This window comes from Chiloscyllium plagiosum, unplaced genomic scaffold, assembly GCF_037043375.1.
Source record: "Chiloscyllium plagiosum isolate Xiang-an unplaced genomic scaffold, Cpla_swu_hap1 HiC_scaffold_18, whole genome shotgun sequence".
In the NCBI taxonomy this organism is placed as follows: Eukaryota; Metazoa; Chordata; class Chondrichthyes; order Orectolobiformes; family Hemiscylliidae; genus Chiloscyllium; species Chiloscyllium plagiosum.
The window spans coordinates 47,496,322-47,521,766 of NW_028270156.1; the positions used below are offsets into that span (position 1 = coordinate 47,496,322).

Below are 25,445 nucleotides of genomic sequence, written 5' to 3' on the forward strand. Positions count from 1 at the left end.
TCTTGTCCAAAAGCCAGATTACAATTTGTTATATATTGTGAATTACAGAAATGCAAGCAAATTTGATAAATGGAACAGATTCTAATTATTTTTAGCTGCATAGGTTAAATATTAATTCATTTTGGTGGAGATTGTTTTTGTAATTTTATAGTAATAAAAACTTCTGTGATACTAGTTTGCAATAAGTGTCTTCTGACATATTATAATGCAAAGTCATGTTCACGTAGTAAATTATACTTCACTTATCATGTATTTTGCTTTTTGTAAGGCGGACTGTATAATATTTTCATCCATCTTTGTTGACACAAATGGAAAATCTACCACATTGGTCAGGGGTTGTTCAGTATTGTATTTATCCAACTAGCATAAAATATTTGTCAGACTTTTAAAATTGATTTTCATAATGTGGGCTTCCATGACAAGACTGATATGTATTGCCTAGCCTTGTCACTCACAAAGTGGTGGCAATTGAATGGATTACTAATACATTTCAGAGGCCAGTTCTTAGTCAGTCACATTGCTGTGTGATGAAGTCATGTATGCGCCTAACTGGTGAATTACGTTGAATCATCTTCTCTATACATCATTTCTGTAATAATCCAACATGTTCACATTTACTGATATCAGATTTTTAATGTCAGTTGTTTTAATTTTGATGCTGCCATATTGAAATTTGAACATGCATTTTTTATTAGTCTAAGCCTCTGGTTTGCTTGTTCAGTCACAAAACCATGCCACTGCTAAATCTACTATTCAATAAATACTGCACTTATAACTCTACTGTTTCAGTGATCAAAGAATTCATTATCCCACTATGCTGCTGAAGATTGGACTTACATATGCTAATCTTACTTTTATTAGAGATTGGATTTAGAATTAACTAGGGGGGGAGATTTGCTCATAATGTGGATTGTATTAAATTGTAAATGTTATGATGAATCCTACCTCTCATAACATGCACTGATCAACTACCATTTTAGGCCAGTTAGGAATGGACAAATCTTGTACTCCTTAATCATTATATAAAACTGTAGAATAGTAATGTGCTAATACTGTATAATACCATTGAGCTATAAAAGTGCATGAAGTATCTCAGTATCAAAGGTACATATTTTTTATGAGTTTGTGGAAAACCTCACCTTGCCTTGAATTTCACAAATAAGTATTTTATAATGTTTCACAGGGATACTCCTAATTCAGTTGATGGGATGGTCATTAATTAACAGTTGATTCTCAGCATCATGCACACAATTAATTATCTCAATATGACAAAGAAACAAGGGTAGTTTTTTTGTTGTGTGAAATCTTTTGAATAGAAAAATCTGCATGTATCAGTTTGCTGAGAAATCAAGATTTTAAATGTTTACTTTTCTCATTGTCTTTGGATTTTATAAAATGTATAAAAAGGTATAACAACTAAATGTAACTTATTCACATCACATTGGCTTTGTAGCTACAGCCAAAACAATGACTGAAACTTCAAGTCCAAATGTAGTAGTTGATTGAAAAGAACAGCCAAAGAATAATGTAAAACAAGAAATGGTGAATGGTAAAGACTGTTCTGATGTCAGGCTTCAGAAAGCATGCATATCTTTGAAGGAATGGAAAGCTGTGGGTGGTGAGGCATTCCAGCTCTATGAGCCCCTTTAAAGAGTAACCTGGCCTAGGACACAGGAGATGCAATATTTATCGTCTATTCCTCGTTTCTCCAAGTCATGGGAAACTGGAGTCCCATGTGGGCTGGGTTCATTTCCCTGAATGGTATTGGTTTAGATTTTGGTACAATTCGGTAACAATTAAGGCTGTCCTTCTGGTGGCAGTCAACAAATTACCAGCTTTAATGAATTTCATAATTTGTCATGCTGGCATCATGAATTGACAATCACTAGGCTGCTAATCCATTATCACAACTAATTGGCTACAGTGTCCAATTTGGACAGAATTAAAGTGAGCTATGTTTTGCCAATAATTTAATATTTTCACCAGGTGAGCTGTGCCATTGCAAGTAATTGACGTTGCTATCCTTAATGGTTGTCCTGTTTAAGATATCAGCATGGCTTTAAAAGGCACATAGGAATCAGAAACTGCCATCACATTGTAACATAGCAGGAGTGGAATCTGCAGCTGAGAGAATCTGGAAAACCATTATATTAGATTACAGTTGATCTGTACCTTTATTCTCTCCATCTTTTCTCCATAATAGTTGAGATTGACTCTATGACTCTAAGCATGAAGACAGACCCTTCAGTCCAACCTGTACATGCCGACCAGATATCGCAACCCAATCTAGTCCCACCTGCCAGCACCCGGCCCATATCCCTCCAAACCCTTCGTATTCATATACCCATCCAAATGCCTCTTAAATGTTGCAATTGTACCAGTCTCCACCACATCCTCTGGCAGCTCATTCCATACACGTATCACCCACTGCATGAAAAAGTTGCCCCTTAGGTCTCTTTTATATCATTCCCCTCTCACCCTAGTCCTATGCCCTCTAGTTCTGGACTCCCCGACCCAAGGGAAAAGATTTTGTCTATTTATCCTATCCATGACCCTCATAATTTTGTAAACCTCTATTAGGTCACCCCTCAGCCTCCGACACTCCAGGGAAAAGAGTCCCAGCCTGTTCAGCCTCTCCCTATAGCTCAAATCCTCCAACCCTGGCAACATCCTTGTAAATCTTTTCTGAACCCTTTCAAGTTTCACAACATCTTTCCGATAGGGAGGAGACCAGAATTGCATGCATTATTCCAACAGTGGCCTAACCAATGTCCTGTACAGCTGCAACATGACCCCCTAACTCCTGTACTCAATACTCTGACCAATAAAGGAAAGCATACCAAACGCCTTCTTCACTATCCTACCAACTGCGACTCCACTTTCAAGGAGCTATGAACCTGCACTCCAAGGTCTCTTTGCTCAAAAACACTCCCTAGGACCTTATAAGTGTATAAGTCCTGCTAAGATTTGCTTTCCCAAAATGCAGCACCTTGCATTTATCTGAATTAAACTCCATCTGCCACTTCTCAGCCCATTGGCCCACCTGGTCCAGACCCTGTTGTAATCTGAGGTAACCCTCTTTGCTGTCCACTACACCTCCAATTTTGGTGTCATCTGCAAACTTACTAACTGTACCTCTTATGCTTGCATCCAAATCATTTATGTAAATGACAAAAGTAGAGGACCCAGCGCCGATCCTCGTGGCACTTCAGTGGTCACAGGCCTCCAGTCTGAAAAACAACCCTCCACCACTACCATCTACCTTTGAGCCAGTTCTGTATCCAAATGGCTAGTTCTCCCTGTATTCCGTGAGATCTAACCTTGCTAACCAGTCTCCCATGGGGAATCTTGTCGAACGCCTTACTGAAGTCCATTTGGATCACATCTACTGCTCTGCCCTCATCAATCTTCTTTGTTACTTCTTCAAAAAACTCAATCAAGTTTGTGAGACATGATTTCCCATGCACAAGGCCATGTTGACTATTCCTAATCAGTCCTTGCCTTTCCAAATACATGTATATCCTGTCCCTCAGGATTCCCTCCAACAATAATGTAATCTAAAAAAAACTTGCCCACCACTGAGGTCAGGCTCACCGGTCTATAGTTTCAAAACTTCTCAACCCCAATCTTAAAATTTGTTAGGTTTCACAAATATTCACTGCCAGGAAGAATTATCTTAAGCTGCACTGGTATAAATCCTGCCAAATAAATATAGTACCTGAATGGGCTTCCAAATGCAGTATTTTACTCCACCAAAGGACATTACAGGTGCACAATCCTTTATCCGAAATCCTTGGGGCCAGTTGTTTTTCAGATTTCAGAATTTTTCAGATTTCAGAATAAATGGCATTTTCACAGTGAAATAAAAAAATCTTACCAAACAGCGGACCCCGTATGACTAGTACGTGCGCTGAGACACAATTGACACCTGCCAGTGCTGGGCCACGCCACCACATCATATCTGAGTGACATGGATCGAGTGGGTGTGAAATTGGATAACCTGTTTGCACACCAAAAAACCTTGTTTAGCAGAAAACACCTTCACGGAGAAAACTTTGGATTTCTGAGTTTTTTTGGATTTTGGAATTTCGAATAAAGGATTGTGCACCTGTATTAGTCATCCACAAAACTTTTCTTTTAGTGATTCTGTCACGTAAGGAAGATGTCCAATGTTTCCCACAGTGGGACAGGACAATGTATATAAGAGATGACAGTGCAGAAAATAAAATGATTTGAAGATAGCACTGCAGTGGAGTATGATTTTAATCAGTAAACATGTTTTGAACATAATGTTTTTCTAATTGAAAACTGTTTTCAATTCAGGGAGAAAAGTATGATGGTCGGAAAGCAGATGTCTGGAGCTGTGGTGTCATCCTTTTTGCACTCTTGGTGGTAAGTCATTTACGGTTTTCCTTCAGCCTGGTAAATATTGAATGAGCTTTTGATGTACAGAGACCTATTACAAGAAGATTAGTATTTTGTGTTTTTTGCTTAATGCAATTTCGATCTATTTGCGTCCACTTCTATTAGAATTAATGGTAATTTTATGCAGTACATCTGTAAAAGTTGTTCCGTTGTGAAGATGCACTGCTGTGCTGCAAAGCAGCAGTGAGTTCAGTACCCAGAGGGTTCATTTGACAATTGCTTCCATATTAGATAATCTATATGTGTGCAGACATTGAGAAGTGTATTTGGCTTCATGACAGCAAGACAGTCAGATAATATTGTACATTTCAGGTGAACTATCTAAACTGTAAATTTCAAAAGAAGTTGTGCTTAATGTTTATTTGTACCTATGATTACAGGTTTATTAATGTACAAACTTGAAACGATTATAGAACCATTATAATGTCTACTGAAAATGATTACAGATATTACTGCTTGAGAAGGTACAGGAAAACGATAAAAAAGAAGCACAATGTTGTGTTGCAAATTGATAATTCATCATTAAATACTTTGCCAATATATAGATCAAATGAGCTAGTAACTCTGGTCATACAGTGATCTGAAAGTCATGGCCTGTGATTGCTGATTGCACTCATGATGATCATTTGGGATCTCCTGCCAACAGTTGGCAGGAATTTCTTTATTAGATTTCAGAACATGTCTCCAACATGTCCAACTGTTCATACACTAACAAGGATAGTTCTAGTTTATTAAATGTAAAGTCCAGACCATCCATTTCTTTTAAAACTTAGTACCCAATTGTATTATACAGCTTTGATTTGACACTATGAACTGAATCCATGATTTGACTACCCAGAAACTTGTCCCATTCTTTTCTTTTTGCTTTCATCAGTAATTTTCTAGCATGTGAAATCCCTTACATTCAATTTTCCAGGAAAAGGTGTTTTATAGAATATTCTGCTTCACCTATTTCAATTGAAGGTCTGTCTTAATAAGCTAAAGCACTAGTCTGTCCTGCTTTCTGTATTATCTGCACTGTTTCCCTTGATAATATTTGCTTTGAGTCTGTTACCTTGCTGTTCAGCAAGTATAATGTTATCAGACTGGTAAACAAATATTTCTTCATCAGCACATTCATTATTTCCAGAGGCATACTGGTTGAATGCCAAACTTAATATGATCTCAAAAGGCTTTTTTTCAAACCTATCAATATACTCAAATTTGGGGTTGGTTAGCTCAATCGGCTGGACTTCAGGTTTGCGATGCAGTGTGATGCCAACAGCATGGGTTCAATTCTTGTACTTGCTGAGGTGTCCAGGAAGGATTCTCCTTCTCAACCTCTCCCCTTGCCTGAGGCATGGTGACCTTCAGATTAAATCACCATGAGTTGTTTCTCTCCAATCAAAGAGCAACACTGTGGTCTGGTCAGACTGTGGTGACTTTGCCATTTAGCTTTTATACTCAAATTGTTTTAATGTTGCAGGTATAAACTGTTAACCAATGGAAGTTGCAAACTATTAAATGAAACTGTGTATGAATCATGATTAAGTATGGAGGGGAAATATTTTTAACATTTATAGCATTGGCAACCTTTTAAAAGCAACAAGCACATTTTCCCCCACTACCCTTCCCACTTACATTTCCTTCAAGACCAGCCCAGAGGCAGTGCCCATAATATGCTGGTGATTGGCACTGTCCATTTTTCAATAGATAGATGAAGAGCAACCAACTTATTTTACCACGCAGATTTCATGCTGTCCGCACTGTAAACTGGTCACAATGGGGACACCCCCTCACCTCATGATGATTCAAGCCTCCTATGTTTCTTTCTGCCTCACTTCCAAAACCGCTTAACTGCCTCTGGGTTGCTTAGTCCCTCCCTGTCTGAGGGACTTAGCTTGCTGTGGGATCCGGTAGTTCATGGGCTAGCTTGCAGTACTTCACAGTTCTGACACTGCAGGGGGCTCTAAAGAATCAGACTGGCCAGCAGTTCTGAAAGGTGGGACTTCCTCACACTGAGGCACTTGAGTGCCTTTCTTTATTTGTTTCACGTATCAGCAGTGTATGATAGGTTTCGGACAAGTTTTTATATTTTTCGTCAGCTACCAACTGATTCCTGAAATGAGAGAAGCTTGCAATACCCACTGTCCACCAGCCCACCAACACCAAGAATCATTCACATTATTTAATCTTGCTGCTTTATGTACTTTTTTCCGATCAAATAACTAGAAGCTTGATCATCATTGAGTTGGGTTTCAAATGGTGTCTTTATTGAGAGTTATGAGGCAGAAAGGTGTTAGAAAACAATTCTAGAGCTTCACTCCTAGGTGCCTGATGGCACATCCACCAATACTGAACTATTCAAACTGGGATGTTCAAGAGGCCAGAATTAGATGAGCATAGACTTCTTGGAAGTTTATAAGCTGGAGGAGTTTACAATTACAGAGAGGTGAGACCATGGCAAGGTTTGAAAACAAGGATGAAAATGTTTAAATCCTGCTGTTGTTTAATCAGGAGGCAGTATAGCTGAGTGAGCACAGAGATGATGGGTAAATGAGAATTGTCATGAGCTGGGACACAGGCAGCTTTGGATGATGTTAAGTCTATGGAAATTAAAATGTGGAAGATCAAATAGGAGCATTCCGCAACAGTCATATTTGGAAATAACAAAGGCATGAATGAAGGCATCTGATTTCAATGAGCCAAGGTTTGCCACAGTCTAGTTTATTCTCATGCAATTTTCAGGAAGAGGATTGGATGTGGAATGGCATTTGAAGAGGAGGCCGAAAGTACTGGCTTTGTTTCTTCCAATATTCAACTGGAGGAAACTTCTGCTATATCCAGTACTGGTTGTCAGACAAACAGTCTGATTGTTTAGTAACAGTGTAGGAGTTGGAGAGATGCTGGTAAGGTAGATCTGGATGGTATCAGATGTCACCAAGGGGCAGTATGTATGAGAAATGGGATGGGCCAAGGAGACACCTTGAGAATAGTGCAAAAGCAGGAAGAAAGCCATTGCAAGTTATACTCTGATCATGAGCAGGTGGATGCTATTTATGTTGAAAGGTGGTTTCTCATGTCTTCTGTATTCCACGAACATTAAAACCCGTCAAAAATTCATAACATTTTGAATACTTGTTTTCCTTTTTTAAATTGTATTGCCCATAATGTATCTGTTATTATAATCTGCTTTGTCACAGAGCCACATAATCCTCTCCAGTCTTATTTACACATTTGTTAGAATTTGGTTTTGTTTAATCATGATTAAATATCAAATAAATCAAGATTGGTATCAATATTTAGATTGTGTTTGAGTTATCATTGCTTTGAGAAATTTTTGAAAATTTGACATCTGTTTAGGACCTACTACGTTGAAAAAAAAATTATTGGTCCTGTTCCAAAGTTAAATACGCACCACATACACTCTTTCTCAAGGCCCTCAATCCTTTTTTCTGTCAGTTGGTTATCCAGTCCCTTTTGATTTTTTTTCAAACTTAGCAGGTCAGTTTCTTGTTTCCACTAACCTTTATAAAATGCAATTAAATCTAATCTGTCTGTTCATCTTCCACCTTCTTCCCTTGAATTTGGGCTTCTTTATAGATTCAAGTTATCCATGATCGATAAAGTTTTGAAATTGCTGCAGGAATATTTTTGCACTTTGAAATAGAAGCTGCATTTTCTGAATCAGAGGTTCTCAAAAGCCTAAAAATAAATTAATGAATTGTTTTGAATCTGAGATTGTCATCTTGCTAGGGAGTGAAACATGTGACAAACATTTTCATTTTTCTAATATTGCTATTGTTAAAATTAAACAACAATTGTTGATGCTTCCATTCACATTTGGATCCATGGCAAAACTAATTACATCAAACTTATTATACACCATGAGAACATATAATTTGACATTTTGAAACAGCCATTTTTCTTGCATCATTATTTAATGCGGGTCCTGATCTCTGCTTCTGTGCTTTTGACATTAATTACACAGAGTTGTCCTTTGATCAGAAAGCTTTTATTTAGAGCCAACATTAATCATGGCCTGGGGATGAATTCTGTTGCATACTGAAACATATTTGATGCTTCATCTTAAACACAGAAGAATTACTTTCAAAGTACAAAGGAGTTTGTGATTATTTTTTCATACAAAAAAGAACCCAATGGAATTGCATTCATTTTGAAAAATTGATCTAAATTTCTACCTAATGCATACAAGGATCAATTAATTGATTTTTCAAGACTATTTTCTTTCAGTTTTCAAAGTATTAAGTTGGGTCACTATTTGACAGTGGATAATGTATCCCCACAAACATATAGCTTTAGTCTAATAGAACCGTGTACAGTGTTACATTCTTTCTTTACAAAACCTACCTTGACTCATGTTGTATTAAATTCTGATGAGTAGGAACAGATATAATTCAAATACAATATTATACTTTGATATGCTCGATGAGGCAATTTCTTCTTTGCTTTGAAGCATTGTTATTTTTATTATTATGTCACCTAAATGAAAGGCCAGGCTACTATCAGTCTTGAGCAAAGTTATAGATGAGCTTGATCAGTAACTGAAGTTTAAATGAGGCTGAATTCAAGTGTAGAAGGAAAGGAATTTTGTATAAGCTTCGGAGCTCTAAGATTTTGAGGGCCTGGTCGTAACTAAATTAGAACGCAAGACCAATGCAAATGAAAAAGTATGCTATAAGAATTTTAAATTTTTTCCTTTACAAAGGGTGCAGGAACAAGACAAGAGAACTGAAAGATCATAGAATTTAATCTATGCCACTTCTTAGACTTACAAGCAGTTTTTCCTGAGAACCTTTCTGGCCAGCTTCACTCATTTTGAAAATGAGCAATGGCTTAATTAATGTATTATAATTTATTCAAATGCAGTCCATCACCGCTTTCTGTCTGCCTAGGCGAGCACTGAGCCAGAAACTTTTATAGATCAGGCCAAATAATCACTCCATGAATTCGTAATGGCTTGAAATTTCTTTAGACCATCCTGTTGTTTAGCTTAGTAGGTTATTTTTTAATACAGGAATCTGTTATTTTTGCTTATATGTTTATGAAGGTTTTTTGAAATTATTTTACTTTCTTAAGATTGATGGATTGCAAGCAAACAGAGTATTGTCTGCCAATTCATTGGAAAGTTGACTGCAATTGAACCATTTCCAGGAATCCATTAGCATTGGAATAAGCAAAAGTAACTTACATAACAATAAATTAAATACTACAATGTAAATTTCTAAGGGAGCTCAGGGCCAAAGCACCAATAAAGGCAATCCCAATGATTAACAAGTCAATTTGCAATTGCTGATGGGATTACTTTTGATCTGGTGCAATTGCAATAGTTTGTGCTTGAAGTGAGCAGTATGGAAATTGGCATGATAGAGAAATCATTAGGCAACAGAGCTGAACCACCTACTTCTGTCAGCATTGAGGCATCTCAATTTGGGACCATTGGTAGACTTCCCTGACAATGGTGGGCGGCACGGTGGCACAGTGGTTAGCACTGTTGCCTCACAGCGCCAGAGACCCGGGTTCAATTCCCGCCTCAGGCGACTGACTGTGTGGAGTTTGCACGTTCTCCCCGTGTCTGCGTGGGTTTCCTCCGGGTGCTCCGGTTTCCTCCCACAGTCCAAAGATGTGCATGTCAGGTGAATTGGCCATGCTAAATTGCCCATAGTGTTAGGTAAGGGGTAAATGTAAGGGTATGGGTGGGTTGTGCTTCGGCGGGTCGGTGTGGACTTGTTGGGCCGAAGGGCCTGTTTCCACACTGTAATGTAATGTAATGTAACGTAAAAATGTAATGAATGTAAGGATTCAACCTGAGCTCAAGAACACCTGTAACTAACCTTCACCACAGCCAGTAACTGTCAAGTTCAGTGCTACATTTTGCTCCCAGTCACACTGCACTATTGTCTCTTGGGAAGATTGTGCAAAGGGGAAACAATATTGGTGTTCTTATTTTTGAGGTTAAAAATACAGGATAGGGAAGCAAGGTTTGGAACATGATCTGGACATCGAGCAAATGTAAAATTGCCTGTATACACAAATTAGGACCTTGACATCACTTTTAAGAGCCTGGCTGAAGTTCGTTCACAAATGAGAAGGCAGTCATGTTGTTCCAAGTTTTGGAAGACCTGGAGAGGTGCAACCAGTACTCTTTGAAGGCCATTTAAAACAAAAATTCAGAAAATGTTACAAAAGTTAAACTAAAAACAAGAGGAGAGGAGTGCTCTTCCTGATGGACAAAATTAGTGTCACTCTTGGAAACTCTATTGATAAGCCAAACTCTAAAACTAGTCACTTAATTATAAAACTTGAAAAGAAACTGCAAAGAAATACTGACATTCTATTCGGCATATTTAATCCACATGAACTCGGGGAGACAGATTTCAGGTTTGGGGCAAGAGGTCCAAGGGAAATATTAGTTATTAGAACAAGTTAATAGAATAGTGCATTGTTGATATATGTTGGAGGAAAAGTATGTGATTTAATGTACTTAAAATATGAAAGGAACGAGAATGTAAAACTCATTTAAAAAGTGAAAATACTGATAAAACAGAGAAGACAAGAATGATTGTGATGCAGAGAAATGCTGAAGTCCTAATATTTGAGTAGTTTAATATATCCCTGTCACCAAAGATTACCGTGACCCTGCCAAAATTATTTTAATCACTTTATTATTCCTGGGTAACTTAACTGCACCAGCACCTTTTGAATTTTGTCTGTACTGAATTCTTTTAGAGGATTCCAGATGCAAGGTGGTTGCCATTGGGACCTTCAATTTCCTGGGCAATTCCCATGGATTCTGCAGCACCTGGATTATACTGACACACAGCTCCAGTCTAAGCTGCTCTAATGACAATAAGACTATCAGGGACCTAGTCTTCTCCAGAGAAACTAAAAAAAGCTACCTTTCAAAACCTCCTCTGCTCTGACTCTCCCTAATTGACCTCATGGGGGAAGCCACAGTGGGTTCCCTATGCGTGCCTTATGTTAAAATTTGAGTCAAGTCCAGTTGTGTCATCACCCCTCAATCTGAATATTTAAAGAAGTCCTACAACCTTTCGGAAGTTGTCCTACTCACTTGCTTGAAATTTCACACTACAGAAATGCAATGGAATCTGAGGGGCTAAGTAACAGAGACCAATTTTACTGTCCATGTGTCCAATTTTTGCACGGCAGGCAGGGTTAAAATCAGCCCTAAATTAATTTAGTATCCTTGACCTAGGCTCATGACCTAAAGTACACAATGGGAATGATCACTTGCATTCAGAGAACATTGCCAGTGTCATGTTATATTTTATTCACTTTTCTGGTTATCTGAGTTATTCACTGGAAAGTTGTTACAGAAATGAAAGCAGCAAAACAAAAGTAATTCCTACTTAAACTATAGTTTTTTCACGAATGTTTTTTCCAAAGCTTCAGAAATATCAACATTAATTGACAGATATTTTCTGGCTGCCATCACAAATGCTTACATGTCCCTTGTTAAAGCCAAATTATGTTTTCCTTCCAGGAAGCAAGAGTCTGTTTGCAATGAGACTCCCTGGCACCTATTTTTTAATTGTGAAAAGTGATGCAAATATATGTTAGAGTTAATTTTAACTTTATTGAGAACATTCAGTAAAGATTCTTTAAGACCTAAAATGATGTGTTTTAACTTGAATTGCATAACCTGTTATTTTTTTCCTCTTTTATATGTAAGCTTCATTATTTTATGATACAGCCTGGTCATTTGTGTCTAAATCATTGCTTCTAACCCAGTACGACTGCCACCTACACTTTGAAGAAGGAATGAGGGTGATTAAGTTAGAGTAATTGATCATTTTTGGTAACCTGTCATTATATTTTCTCATTCCTGTTGAATGCAAATAGGAATCAATCTGTGGACAAGGCTCACTCCCACAGACAGTGCCATATAAGATTAATTTAATGATTGGGGCATTATTAATGTGGAACACTTGTTTTGCTTGTTAAAGTGAGAAACATTTCTGAGCATGTAACCACTGACAGATGCATCCAAATGTATGTACATCTAAGTTGATTACTATTATTAACACCTCTTGTCCCAGCCCAGAGACCTGTGTGCTTGATCTAAGCTGGCACTTCCATATAATTTTGAGGGTATCCATGTGTCAAGCTATACGGTCAGAGGTGTGATCTTTTTCATATGAATTGTTAAAGCAGGGCCATGTCATTTTCCTCATAAAATCCTGCAAAAAGTTCAACGAACAGACAAAAGCTCTTCTGGTGTCTTTATTCCTCATCCTGCTTCCTTAAAAGCAGACTATCTGATCATTCTCTCATTGTTCTTTGTGGGAGTTGTTTTGCACAGACATGCTTGCTGTTTCCTATATTAAAATAACAGTTACACTTTAAAGGTAAATACTTGGTCGTATAGCACTTTAGGACATCCTGTGATGATGAGAGGTGCTTCATACCTGCTAAAGCATAAATATGAACAGATGATAGTTGAGAAAATCAGAAATCCTTATCCCACTGTGAAATATCACCTAAAGTATAATTGTTCTACAATGCATTATTTCCTCGCTTAATAAAACAAATTTTTATACTTATTAAATTAATGGCTAGTTGTTCTAACACAAGTCTAGAAATGTTTAAAGAGAGAAAAGATGTATTCATTGAACTTCCAGCGTTATTTTCTTAGCATTTTTCTCCAGCATTATTCTCTTGTCAAATAAAAATGTTAAATACTGAACTTACCTTTCATAGGGAGCACTGCCATTTGATGATGATAACCTGAGACAGTTATTGGAAAAGGTAAAGCGTGGAGTGTTTCACATGCCACATTTTATACCGCCGGACTGTCAAAATCTCTTAAAGGGAATGATCGAGGTGGATGCTTCAAAACGCTTAACAGTAAGTATCGGTTTGCTGTTTCTTTGCTGCTGTCTAGTTCTACATTAATCTCTTGTTTGACCATACAAATCAGACATGCTTGCTTCCTTTGAGGATATCAATAAAGAAAACTACTGTGTGCTGTAAGACCCAGGCCAATGATTAAAATTGAATAAAAATACTGTAATGTCAATGATATACCTTCCCACATTGTTGCATTTTTTCCATTGCAATTACTAATATAAATATTGCCTGGTTAAAATGTTCATTTAAAGTGACCTGATCAATTGATATCCTATGGAAGTGTTAAGATGAATCTCTGACTGATGAAATGAGGTAAAATGTGATCAATGACTGGGCAAAAACATCTTTATAACTTCAAAACCTGGTCAGTGATGGATTGGAGATGATGTCTGATTCTCAACTTAACTGCTTTCCTGGTAACTTAATTGGTGAGTTCAGAGTCCATTAAGAAACTAGATCATATAGACCTACGAGGTTACAGACTGGATATTATTTGATCCTAGTTAATGCTAAGAGAGTGCAAACTAATCCAGAAAGTCCACTCTTCTCTACTGTTCCAACACATTTAAGGCTAGGAGAGGGGGTACAGTAATTTCTGTTCCCAATTACTGCAGAAAATTATTTTGTGCAAACATCAATTAATGACAGGATCAAGCTCAATTCCTGTGTGTTTCAAAGGAACTAGCTTGTCAATTTCAATCTTACGTGAGTAAGGTAATGCAGTGTGTCAGCATCCATATTGCAATATAGCACCATGAGTCATTATCTCCAGAACTAAATGGATGGATATTTTTGGAACAGGCTGTGCATTCTTTAAATACATCCTGTTTGCAATGCTGTGAGAAATATAGTAAGCAGGAAAAATAACTTGGGCAGAGGCAGTATTTGCATTTTGAAAGTGCAGCATATATATTGAGCAATTGTATAATGAGTGGGTTGCTCTGAACTCAGTTGGTGAACCAGTTACCTTGATAAGATGAACAACTTATTTTCTAAAGTTTCTTTTGTACTTGGTAAGTGGCAGACAAGAGTTTCTGACTGCTACAATACTGGTCACATACAGAGACCAGTGACCCCAGAATACAAACTGAAAATGGGCAGGCTTGCTGTACAAAAGATTGTTCATTTTTGACCAACCTTTTCTCTCAGGTTCTTTTTGTGAACCTGGTAAGATGGTGCAGACTTAGTCATTTTACCACCGAGCCTGCATGTCCATTGGTCCAACCTGTTCTCCAGACAAAGACACACCTTCCTTTATCCACATCCCTTTATTATCCTTTCACTGCCCCTTTACCCGTCTTTCCATACTGTTTTATCAGTCTCTTCACATTCCCTTATTCCCCTTTCCATATCTCTATATCCCTTTTGTTGTATCCCTTCTTAGTTCAAACACCTATCTATGTGTGTTTAAATATTGAAATGTTTTCTACGTCAATCACTAACCTTTGATCATGGTTTCACTCGTTCACTATCCTCTGAGTTGGGGGAAAAAAATCACTTTTGTCTTCAATTGTAAATCTTTTAGAATCAATCTTGTAACTTTGCAATCTGGACCCTTGTCACTGAAAATACTTTTGATTTGATTTATTATTGTCACATATACCTAGACACAGTGAAGACTTTTGTTCTGCATGCAGTACAGGCAGATCGTACATATAGAGTGTATTAGGGTAACAGAATAGAGCAAAAAAAGTGCTACAGGTGCAGAGAAGGTGCACAAAAAGCAAGTTCAACATTAAATTTAGAATTTGAGAGGTCCCTTCAGAAGTGTAATAAAAATGGGGAAGAAGTTTTCTTGAATCTGTTGGTACATCTGTTTAATCTTTTGTGGCTTCTGCCTGACGAAAGAGATTATAACCAAGGTGGGAAGGGTCTTTGATTATGTTAGCTGCCTTCCCAAGACAGTGAGAAATATAGATGGAGTCAACGGATGGAATGTTGGCTTGTGTGATGGTCTGGGCTGTGTTCACAACTCTCTGTAATTTCTTACTGCCCTGGGAAGAGTAGTTGCCAAACCAAACCATGATGCATCTGGATAGAATGCTTTTTTATGGTGCATGTATGGTGCTTTATCTACTCTGCCCAAAGCCTTCATAATTTTAAGCATTTCTATCCTAATGCCCATTTATCTTCTCTGTTAAATTGGTATTATCTCCAACTTTGTAAGTTTGCCTATGTATTTTCTCATACCAGGCAGCATCTTAATAAATTTGTGCTTACCCCTGTATTTGCAGGTTTCCTGAATTAATGCCACTTTAATCCATGTTGTGATTCACATGTAATATCACATTTGGATTCTTGTGACTTGGTAGTAAAGTGAGTTATCACCTCAAGACCAGATTTCTTTGCAAAAATACTAGAGTTGGCATGAACTTACTTATTTTGTTGCATGAGACATGAAACAAAAGATTGGTCCAGAGGAAATGTGATAGTTAATCAGAGATGAAAGTGAATCTGGCAAGAAGGGTAGGCTGCACTTCCTCAGAGATATGGTTAAAGTCAAAAAAACAGATTTGATGGCAAGGGAGCAGATTTAATGTGCAAGCAGTGTGTCAATACATTCCATTCCCTATCCATATTACACAGCACACTTTTTCTAATATCATAATGAAATCTCAGTGAATGTACAGTGTGCAGTACAAGGCTGCATATTATTGGAAACATTTTGAAACTTTAGAGGAGGGTGCTTGAAGTCATTACAAAATTCTTATACGACTCAATGGGTAGAAGCAAGAAAGATTAATGTCCCAGCCAAGGGACAAATGGCACAATTGTGGGGCAGGGGTGATGTGTTCTAGAACCAAGGACTGGGTTGTTTCTTTGACTTTCAAAGTCCTTCACTCTCTGTTCGTTTCCATCAATATCTTTTTTTTCACAAGGGGCGTAGAGAAAATGGTTCACGAATTATAACGTTTCTTACATTTTAGTTAAAAGCAAAAACTTACAGCAACTGGTGGGGAAAAAAAAAGCTGGCTTTCTTTAGTTTCAGGTATTTTTAACAACTGAGAGACAGCAACATCACCTTCCCTTCTAGAAGTCTGAAGCCTTCTCCCTGTATTCTTCACATCCACAAGCTGTTTAGATACCCAAGAGCCATTTGGATAGTTATCGCAAGGCTGGTGACCTTTGGCATCCATGATTGGTCAAAATTCTGCAAACCAATAATCAATTTGTTGCTAGCTGAATCTCACTTTGCATACACCCTCAGTGCTGGTCCATCTCCAAACAGGCTTCCCCACTGCTTGAACAGAGCAGCAGGGTAAATACAGCCTTTGATAAGTTCTCGTAACTTGGTTTAAAAATTGCAACAATTCTTTCATCTGTCCTTGATTTTAAACAGTTTTTTTTTCTGTTTCAGTCCAAAATCAAAAACAAAGAAAAATACAAAGATAGTCTTTCTAAAATATAAAGAATGTCTTGGAATGTTGAGATGTTGTTCATTGGAACAATGCATCATGTAGACAGCTTGACAAAAGATTTTAAAATTATGGAAAGATAGAACTGTGTAGAACAGATTGTCCACAGATGTTGTGGCCTCTGAAATGCTGTGGGAATTAACATAGGAAAATGATCAAGATAAACTGCTTTATGTCAAATGGATAAATTTGACTTAACCTGCCTGACAGGGAACTGACCATTGAGGGAAAGTAAAGGCAGGAGGAAAATAAGAGAGGCAGTTGATTAAATGCTATCCTTTCCTTGTTGGGCAGGTTTGTTTAAATTGCACCCAGACAGTTGTCAACCTGTGGAATTCACTTCCAGGGCTTTTAACGAAGGGAAGCTACATTACAGTTTAAATTGGGTAGGTGAATGAAGGATCATAAAAACAGACTAGGTAAATATGTTGTGAGGTGATTGCTAATGTAAATGCCGACACAGGCTGATTGAGATTAATGGACAGCATTGATTCATTTGTATCAGACTGTGAGCAAGAACTTCACGATTTTTATTTTACATTGACAAATTTGTGGAAGTGGAATTTACATAGAAGGTAATCTTTCAGTTTGGTATTTAAAATGATAAATCTACTACTTAGAGAAATAAGAGTTGAATTGTAACCTGAGAATTAATAGTGCAAAGGACTTTGGGAATAGTCCAGGTGAAAAGTTATGGAAATATATTGATGTTCTTGAACTCTTAAAATGGAGTTTGAAGGAATCTTTTATGTTATTTGATTGGATTGTGTTCTTTATTAGAATTTTACAGAATTCTTTTGTCGCAGGAAACCTAATTGCAAACTGAAATATTAGACCATAAGACATAGGAGCAGAAATTAGGCCATTCAACCCATCGATTCTGCTCTGCCATTCAATCATGGTTGATAAATTTTTCAACCCCGTTCTCCCGCTTTCTCCCCGTAACCCTTGGTCCCCTTGATACTCAATAGCCTATCCATCACAGTCTTAAATATACTCAATGCCCTGGCCTCCACAGCCTTCTGTGGCAATGAATTCCATGTGATTCACCACACTCTGGCTGAAGAAGTTTCTCCTTATCTCCGTTCTAAAATGTGATATTGGATCTGACAAGATGTGAAATGTCTTAAAATTATGGAAAGATTCATTAGGTGCAGTTGTATTCAGTAATGTACTAAAATGCACGAGTCAGGCCTGGCTACCGAATTAATGAAATTGAACATGAAGTAAATGCTTCAGATGAGAAGGAATTTCTTCTCTCAAAGGTCTTTAGAGCTCCCTTCCACAAGAGAGCAATGGAGCTGAGGTATTGAATATATTCAAGGTTGAGTTAGACAGATCTTTGATTGATAGGGAAATCAACAGCTATGGGGGAGCTGGCACTCAGGGAAGTGTTGAGACCAAATCAGCCATGATTTAATGGAATGTCAGAATGAGCTCCTATGTTTTCTGTTCTTTCTGTTCTGGGAATGTACGCACTTAACTGACGAGGATGTAATTGTATAGTTCTTGCTCCTAGCTTGGGAACATGGAGATGATACATTTCCTGACTGTGCAAACATGACCTGGGAAAATCTGGCCAAGGAGATAGAATTTTCAGCCCAGAGTGGTGGGCTTCCCTGGAAGGCAGATGGGTAGGCAGGCAGCCCTGAAACAAAAGCAAAGGCTTCTGGCAGTGGATGCAAGTCCTACCTCTGTGGACCAAAGCTGTGGAAGACAAATAAAAGAAATAATGAAACCAGAACAGGTCCCCCAGCCTTCAACACACACACTCACTCACTCATTCACTCACTCACTCTCTCTCTCTCAATGTTCATCCACATCAACCCATGGTCCTTAATTCCACCCTAGATCCCTCTACCAATCCATAGCCCCCACACCATGCACATTACCTTTAGAACTGCGCCCACTTCCATTGACTCAGAATTAAATGGTGCCTTTTGGTGACGTCACTGTTTTACAATAATGTTTCAATGAAAAAAAAAATAACTCCTTCAACTAATCTCTTATGAAAACAAATATTTGATTTCTGTAACCATTTGGAGCAGTCAATCAAACTATCCACTGAACAGGCACCCTGCTGTGATAATGGTCATAGTAAAATCAGTCATGATATACAAATCCTGTATTGGAAACCAGCAGGCCAATGTCACCAGACAGAGAGAAGGATCAATAATTGATGGGTTTTGTTTCAAACAAAAACCCCATAGACTATTATAACACTTGAATTATAAGATTCAAAATCTAGAAGAGTTAAATCACTTGCTAGTTCTTGGACAGATTGACAATTCTTCAGCTCAGAGCATTTTGATAAATTTGATGGCTCTCACAGTTCTTTGATAGCTTAATAGTTTGATGGGCTTTTGCATCCCTTAGGCATATTCTAATTTCAAGGGTACTTGACACCCCAGCACCCATCTAGTATATATTACATTGTGTGTAGTATATTATTACATGTAGTTATGAAAATACAATAAAGTGAGTATAAATTGCTATAATCCAGTGTCATTCTAATTACATCAATTAACAGAGAAATAAATATGAAGCTAGGACAAATTATAATTTTTGTTCCATCCATGGCTTCTTGATTTCATGTGGCTACGCCACGCTGCCGTCCTCTGCAGCCACCAAGCCATTCCCTCATGCTGTTAAGCCAAGAGGAAAACATACTGAAGCAGCCCCCGCCACCTCTGCCAGGGCAGCCTCATCGCCACCGATACTCCAGCCATCACCATAGCCAAGAGACTGTCTCAACTCCTGCGGACTGGGGCCCATCTGACCTCTGAGAAATGACCGACCATCCAAATCAAGTCCCAAGGACCAAGAGATTTTTTACTTAAGAGATCATTCACTCTGCCATTGGTCCAGACACTGCCAAACATCAGAGGAAAAGAACAGACCCCAATTGATGGACACTGGAACAGTTGCACAAGCCCCGACTGTCATGGCCATGAGGAATGGATGGGATCGATCGCTCAATAGCTCCCTGCAACCTCTCTCCACCGCTGCAGCCGGAGAAAGAAGGGATTTAAAAATTAAATAAAGAAAATAAAATTAAAAATAAAGAAGGATGTGGCCAGTCCTATGAGAGGGAGCGGATGGTCCTGGGAGCCCAAACACCCTCTATTCTGCTGTCTCCACTATCTAAGGTATCCTGGGACCAAACCAAAGCAGTACCATACCACCATGCCTATCCAAAGGTGTGTCCTGGCTATCCAAATGAATCCACAAAATTCAGACCTTCTCTTAGTGGTCCAATGTGTAGGATTACCAAAACCCAATTTCAGTGGCCATTTGTCTTTGTAGAATGCGCCTGTACAAAACCCAGCCTGACTCCATTACATTCTCCTACACTGCTAGAAGTGCTGTGTTTATCAGCAGGACTTGTGACTCTAGGTTACTTCAGCCATTTAGTACCACAATAAAAAGGCTGGTGGCAGAAATCTGGATCATAGAATCAACAGCAGAAGCACACATTCAATTTGTCCATATTATTATTAATAATCCGCACAACATTTTTCCCATTCCTAATAGTCTCTTCTGTTCCTATCCTTTTATCTCTCCATTCCTTTCACCGTTATGAATCCATCAAACTTCCTTCTTATCTCTTTTTCCATCACTGCTCCATGTGGCTGAGAGTTTCACATTCATACTGGTCTGTGTGAAGAAGTTCCTCCTAAATTATTTTATTTGATCTGTTTTTGGCTGTCTTTATTGAAAATGGACTCCTTTTCACATTTTCCATCACTCCAAGCAACTTCACATATATTTTGCTGCCTGTTTCATAGATTTCTCCAGAAACATTCTGGTTCCTAGTCCTGAGCTTAGTCATGAAGCATCTTGTGCAGCATCTTCATATGTACTGTATTACATTGGCTGACCTTCCTCTTACTTATTCTTCTGTTACTTCATTCAAATAATTGAATAGGCTGGGCTGTGCTGATATTTGCAGCTCTGAAAAATTCCATGTTTACATTTCTCTACATTATAATTGGCAATCATCCAGTATCTAATAATGTGAAAAGTATATCATGTCACAACCTTTGCTTTATGTATCCATTAACTAATGACTACTATTTCTGAATTGGCTCATACTCGATACATTTTTCTTTTTCAAAACGGTCTTTCATTTGTTACCTGCCTATAAAAATACCTCAATTACAGGGCCACTGCTATCACTGCTGACTAAGTTTGTATACCAGTTCTTACTGTTTTGTTGAAGCTGCAGTTGAAGGCTGTTTGTATTGTAATACACCACTCTGTTATGCCTGAGCAAGGACATTGAATTAGTTTAACTGAGCTCGTTATTGAATTTTCTCTGAATATTGAGTTTTGTGGGCCCATGCACAACAAAGGAAAAATAAATTTGTTTTGTTTTCATGGAATTTGAAATGTATAAATTCCATTGGAAAGGACTGCTAGGAATACAAAGTGTTTAGGTAAAAACAATGACTGCAGATACTGGAAACCAGATTTTGGATTAGTGGTGCTGGAAGAGCACAGCTCCTCGGATGCTGCCTGAACTGCTGTGCTCTTCCAGCACCACTAATCCAAAATACAAAGTGTTTAGTTGAGTGATAGGGAGTAGCTACTTGAAAATTATTTTCTTCTGAATTCATCTCTATTGATATCTGAGTTGAACTAGGAAAATTCTGAGACTAATTATTTTAAGTTCTTATCCACCTTACATATCAAATAAATCTGAAAGCTCCTATTAATTCAACTAAAGATATTATAGTCAAGAGCACAAGTTTCGACATGAACAGAATTATCAAAGTTCAAAAAAAAGCTTCCTGCAGTCAGCAATTTGCAAAGGTCAGAAAGTGTTAATATGATCTCTTAATACTAATAAATGGCTTTAGGATTTATATCATATACATTGGAAAATGTATGCCCTGTGTGATGGATCATAAACAATGACTGCCTCTGGACTAAATTCAGTATGTAGTTCAGGAACTCCTAACGTTTCCAACGCAAGCTAATTTCTGTAATGGGTCATCTTAATGAAACTGTTTTTTCAAATTATTTGTAAATTATTGGTCATTGGATGACAAGGTTTTTGAAAAATCTATATTTATGCGTCTGTGGAAGTTTCTGTTGGTAAAATAAATAAGCTAGGCCTTTTTAGAATTAAAGTATGGATCCTGTTATAAGTTGTGGATTATATTCAGGATTAAAATGTGGATTTTCATTTTCAATTTAAGGTAAATTAAGTGTGGTCTACTTTATAGAAGGTAATAGTTCTGAAGGAGTTAATTAGAAAAGTATCTGCATTGAATAATATATCTCCATGATAAAAGATGCCAGAGGTATTCCTCAGAGAATTGGTTTGAACAAAAGTAACAACTCAAACAACTCAACTTTCACAGAGCTTATTTATGTCAAGAGACGTCTTGTCATTTTTAAGCTTGATACAGAAGCAACTGTCTCTATCCTGTCACATCAGTTGCCATGGTTGAAGAAACTGGGGTTACAGCATATAAAGCTTAAACCACATGAGTCAGATGTAACAACCCCTAAGGTTAAAGGTCTGTTACAAGTAATACAGTCTACGAATGTTGCAAATTTACATTCTGGTCCACCGCTCATCACTTTTGAGCTTACAAATACATCTTGACTGAACATCCTTGCAGTAATAGAAACATTCAACTAGAGTCAAAAGGACAACTTGTTCAAAAATAAACCATTGTTGAGCACTGGCCAAGGTGCAATCAGCAGAAATGTTCATTGAGCTTCTGAGTCTAACGATGGAAACAAATAGAGGAAAGAATCTTGAGATTCCCTACGTGGGCATAAGAGAATCATTTGATACTGTCAATAGGAAAGAAGTCACACTCTGTGGGAGCAGAGAAATGTTTAATCATTTGGCATCCAAATAAAAACAGTTAGTGTAAGTGACAAGGCTAGTGCTGAATTCAGCAGCAATCTTCCAGTGACATAACCAAGGGTGTTTTAGCAAAACTCCACTTCATCAGTCAAACATCCACAGAAGGTGAGTGAAGACATCCAATTTGATCAATAAATTGAGGGTGAGCGGCTACATGCAACACTTTGGAAGCTGACCAATCTTCACAGATTCACAACACAAACAGGAGAATGGCCTGGTCCAGGATACTCGAATGAAAGAGAATAATGGTTCAAATCAAAAAGCAATTTTGAATAATGCAAGGAAGTAAATGTTTCAGCAGAACAGCCAGCTTCCATAATAGTCATTGGTAAGTTCATAAGTCCTCCAAATTATGTTATTTGGCAGGTGCCTGAGTTGGCAAGATAGAGTTCCTCTTCCAAGGGGATTTAGAAGATTAAAGGTCCTCTTGAGAAGGTATTGGGCCAGCAATTAGTTCAAATAGGAACAAGACTCTCCATGAAAGATATCAAAGAGCTGAAAGATTCTCGAATGGAGAATGGTCCACAGATTGAGGATTGTTGACCTGATTCTGAAGTGGTAGACCTACCATTCTTCCAAGCCTAAAGAGAGTGCATTCTGGAAAGTTGTGAAACCTTCAGACTTCCTGCACTTGTGAAGTTAAAGGCTTGGGATTGTGGTAAATATAATATATCCAAACACATTGATGTATAGTGATTAACTACAGAGAAAAAAGATTGTGGAGAGATGTTGTATGAGATAATGTTCACATTAATAGATCTCCACCCAGTCTGATGATGATGTATTGTCTTTGGGTGGAGACATTTCAGATGTGCATGAGTGCCTGAAGAGAGCAGATGTTTCCTGTTCTGATCCCACGAGTCCTTAGTAATTACGCTTTGCAAATTAACAAAAGCTGTATCTGTAGCTACCATGTAATAACGTCTCATATTATGTCAGACAAGTGCCTCATTTTTAGATTCACAGTGATCTCTGCTGTACCATTGAGAATTAAACAGACCCTAGATTCAGCACAGAGGAAAGAAGATTGGTGGCAGCAAACTACCCAAACCTGAGGACTACATGCTGTCAGTATGTGATTGTGTACGTACAGAAAGTTTTGAATGTTTGATCTAGTCAAAGGACTTCTATAAAGGAGGAAACCCTGAGGTTTTTAATGAAGATGATTCCTTGAGACTGGAGCTCTGTTTTGAATAAAGACATTTTTTGGTTTTCAAAAAAAGGTCTATGAGCAGAGGAAGACTGAACATGTTTTACCAAAGAACTCAATTGTGTAAGCTTAAAGAGAGAGAGCGTTTGAGAGAATTGGGTGGGGCCTAGTAGCTCTGTAGACAGAGGGAGAAGTACAGTGGCTGAATAGATGCCAAGGGAGTATCTACAAGTATTTGGTGAGTCATGGCATGTGACTGTTAGAGATGTCTGTAGTTGAATGAGGAGATTTGATTGGTAGGATTATGGCATACCCCTGACTTGTGACCTATTCAAGCAAGTCCAGAGTATGAAAGCAAAATCACGCAGATGCTGTAAATCGCAAGCAAATACACAAAATTCTGGAAAATCTCAATGGGTCTAGCAGCATTTGTAGAGGGAGAAAGAGTTAACGTTTTGACTCTTCTTCTCCAGAAAAGTCATTGGACTTGAAACATGAATGCTGTTTCTCTTTCCACAGATGCTGCCAGACCTGTTGAGTTTTTCCAGTATTTTCTGTGTTGGTTGAAGCATTTGAGTATGTTTAAAAACCTACTGGAGTGAAAGCCACAGTAAAAAATAAAATAAGTTGAATTGAGTCTGTTGGACTGAGTTTAAGGTAGAACTTTATATTGTTTAGAATAATTATTGTACTCGTTCAGCATACATATTTGACAATTATTGTGGATGCTGGTTTGTTCTAATTTGTTTAGTAAGTATTCTTTTGTTTCTATCTAATCCTGGTATTCTTTCCCTTATTTTCTTACTCTTAGTTCTTCTATGTATTATATTATTTAAATGATTAAAACAATTTAAAGCAATAAAAAATTCTTAATGGCATTAAATGGCATTGTCAAGTTGCAATAGCTGCTGCTTGTCTCACAGCTTAGAAATACAAGTGATTGAGTGGAAAAGCTCACGCTTTTTTATGTATCCTCTATCAGTTTAAGTTAAGGTAAGGCCAATTGACAACAATCATAACAGGAAATATAATAGCCAGAGAGTGCTGCCCCACTATCTCTTCTAAGTGGTGTAAGTTATGGCACACTTAGATGAATGCAACTTGCGGTTGTTAATAGAATACATATTACTTCAACACTGCCTGACACTAAGGCTAGCCCACCCTACTGATACATTAATGTTACTGTCGCCTTTAAATGATGATTTTGATTTATGTTGTTATCCTCAAAGCATCAAACCTAATTTTTATGGCGCTTTCCTGTGATGAAATAACGGTTCATTCTCAATGTCTTTCCTGCACCTCCATCTCCTTGAACTGATGATAATGATCTGCTAGTCTACTGACCTGAAATCTTTATCATGAAAAATTAGATGTAAGTTTTTTTTGAAAAAGCCATATGATTCATATAATGGGCAGAGTGTCAATCCTCAAATACTGTAGCCTGCCAGTGACATTGCATGGATTAATATGCATCATTCTCAATTGAGTATGTATCTGATCTCAGCCAAGCTAACAGGAGGTTATACTAAGCATCAGCCAGGCATCTACAAGGAAAAGCAAAACATCAGATGATAGTGAAAAGAAAGAGAGGTTTATATTTCTATAGCAACAGGAAGCACTGGAGAAAATCAGCAAATTTGGAGTGCCAAAGAAGAGTCACTAGATTTTAAACAATGATTCTGCTTTTCTCTCTAAG

At 37.7% G+C, this 25,445-nt stretch overlaps 1 protein-coding gene across 1 annotated transcript in view; it reads left to right on the forward strand.

Annotated features, from left to right (window-relative positions):
- The window catches only part of LOC122557836 (serine/threonine-protein kinase BRSK2-like), a 966,919-nt gene that overhangs the window by 833,557 nt on the left and 107,917 nt on the right, over positions 1-25,445 (forward strand). The window contains 2 exon segments of the mRNA XM_087996588.1: positions 4,324-4,392; positions 13,147-13,293. Coding sequence (XP_087852714.1) covers positions 4,324-4,392; positions 13,147-13,293 — 216 coding nt within the window.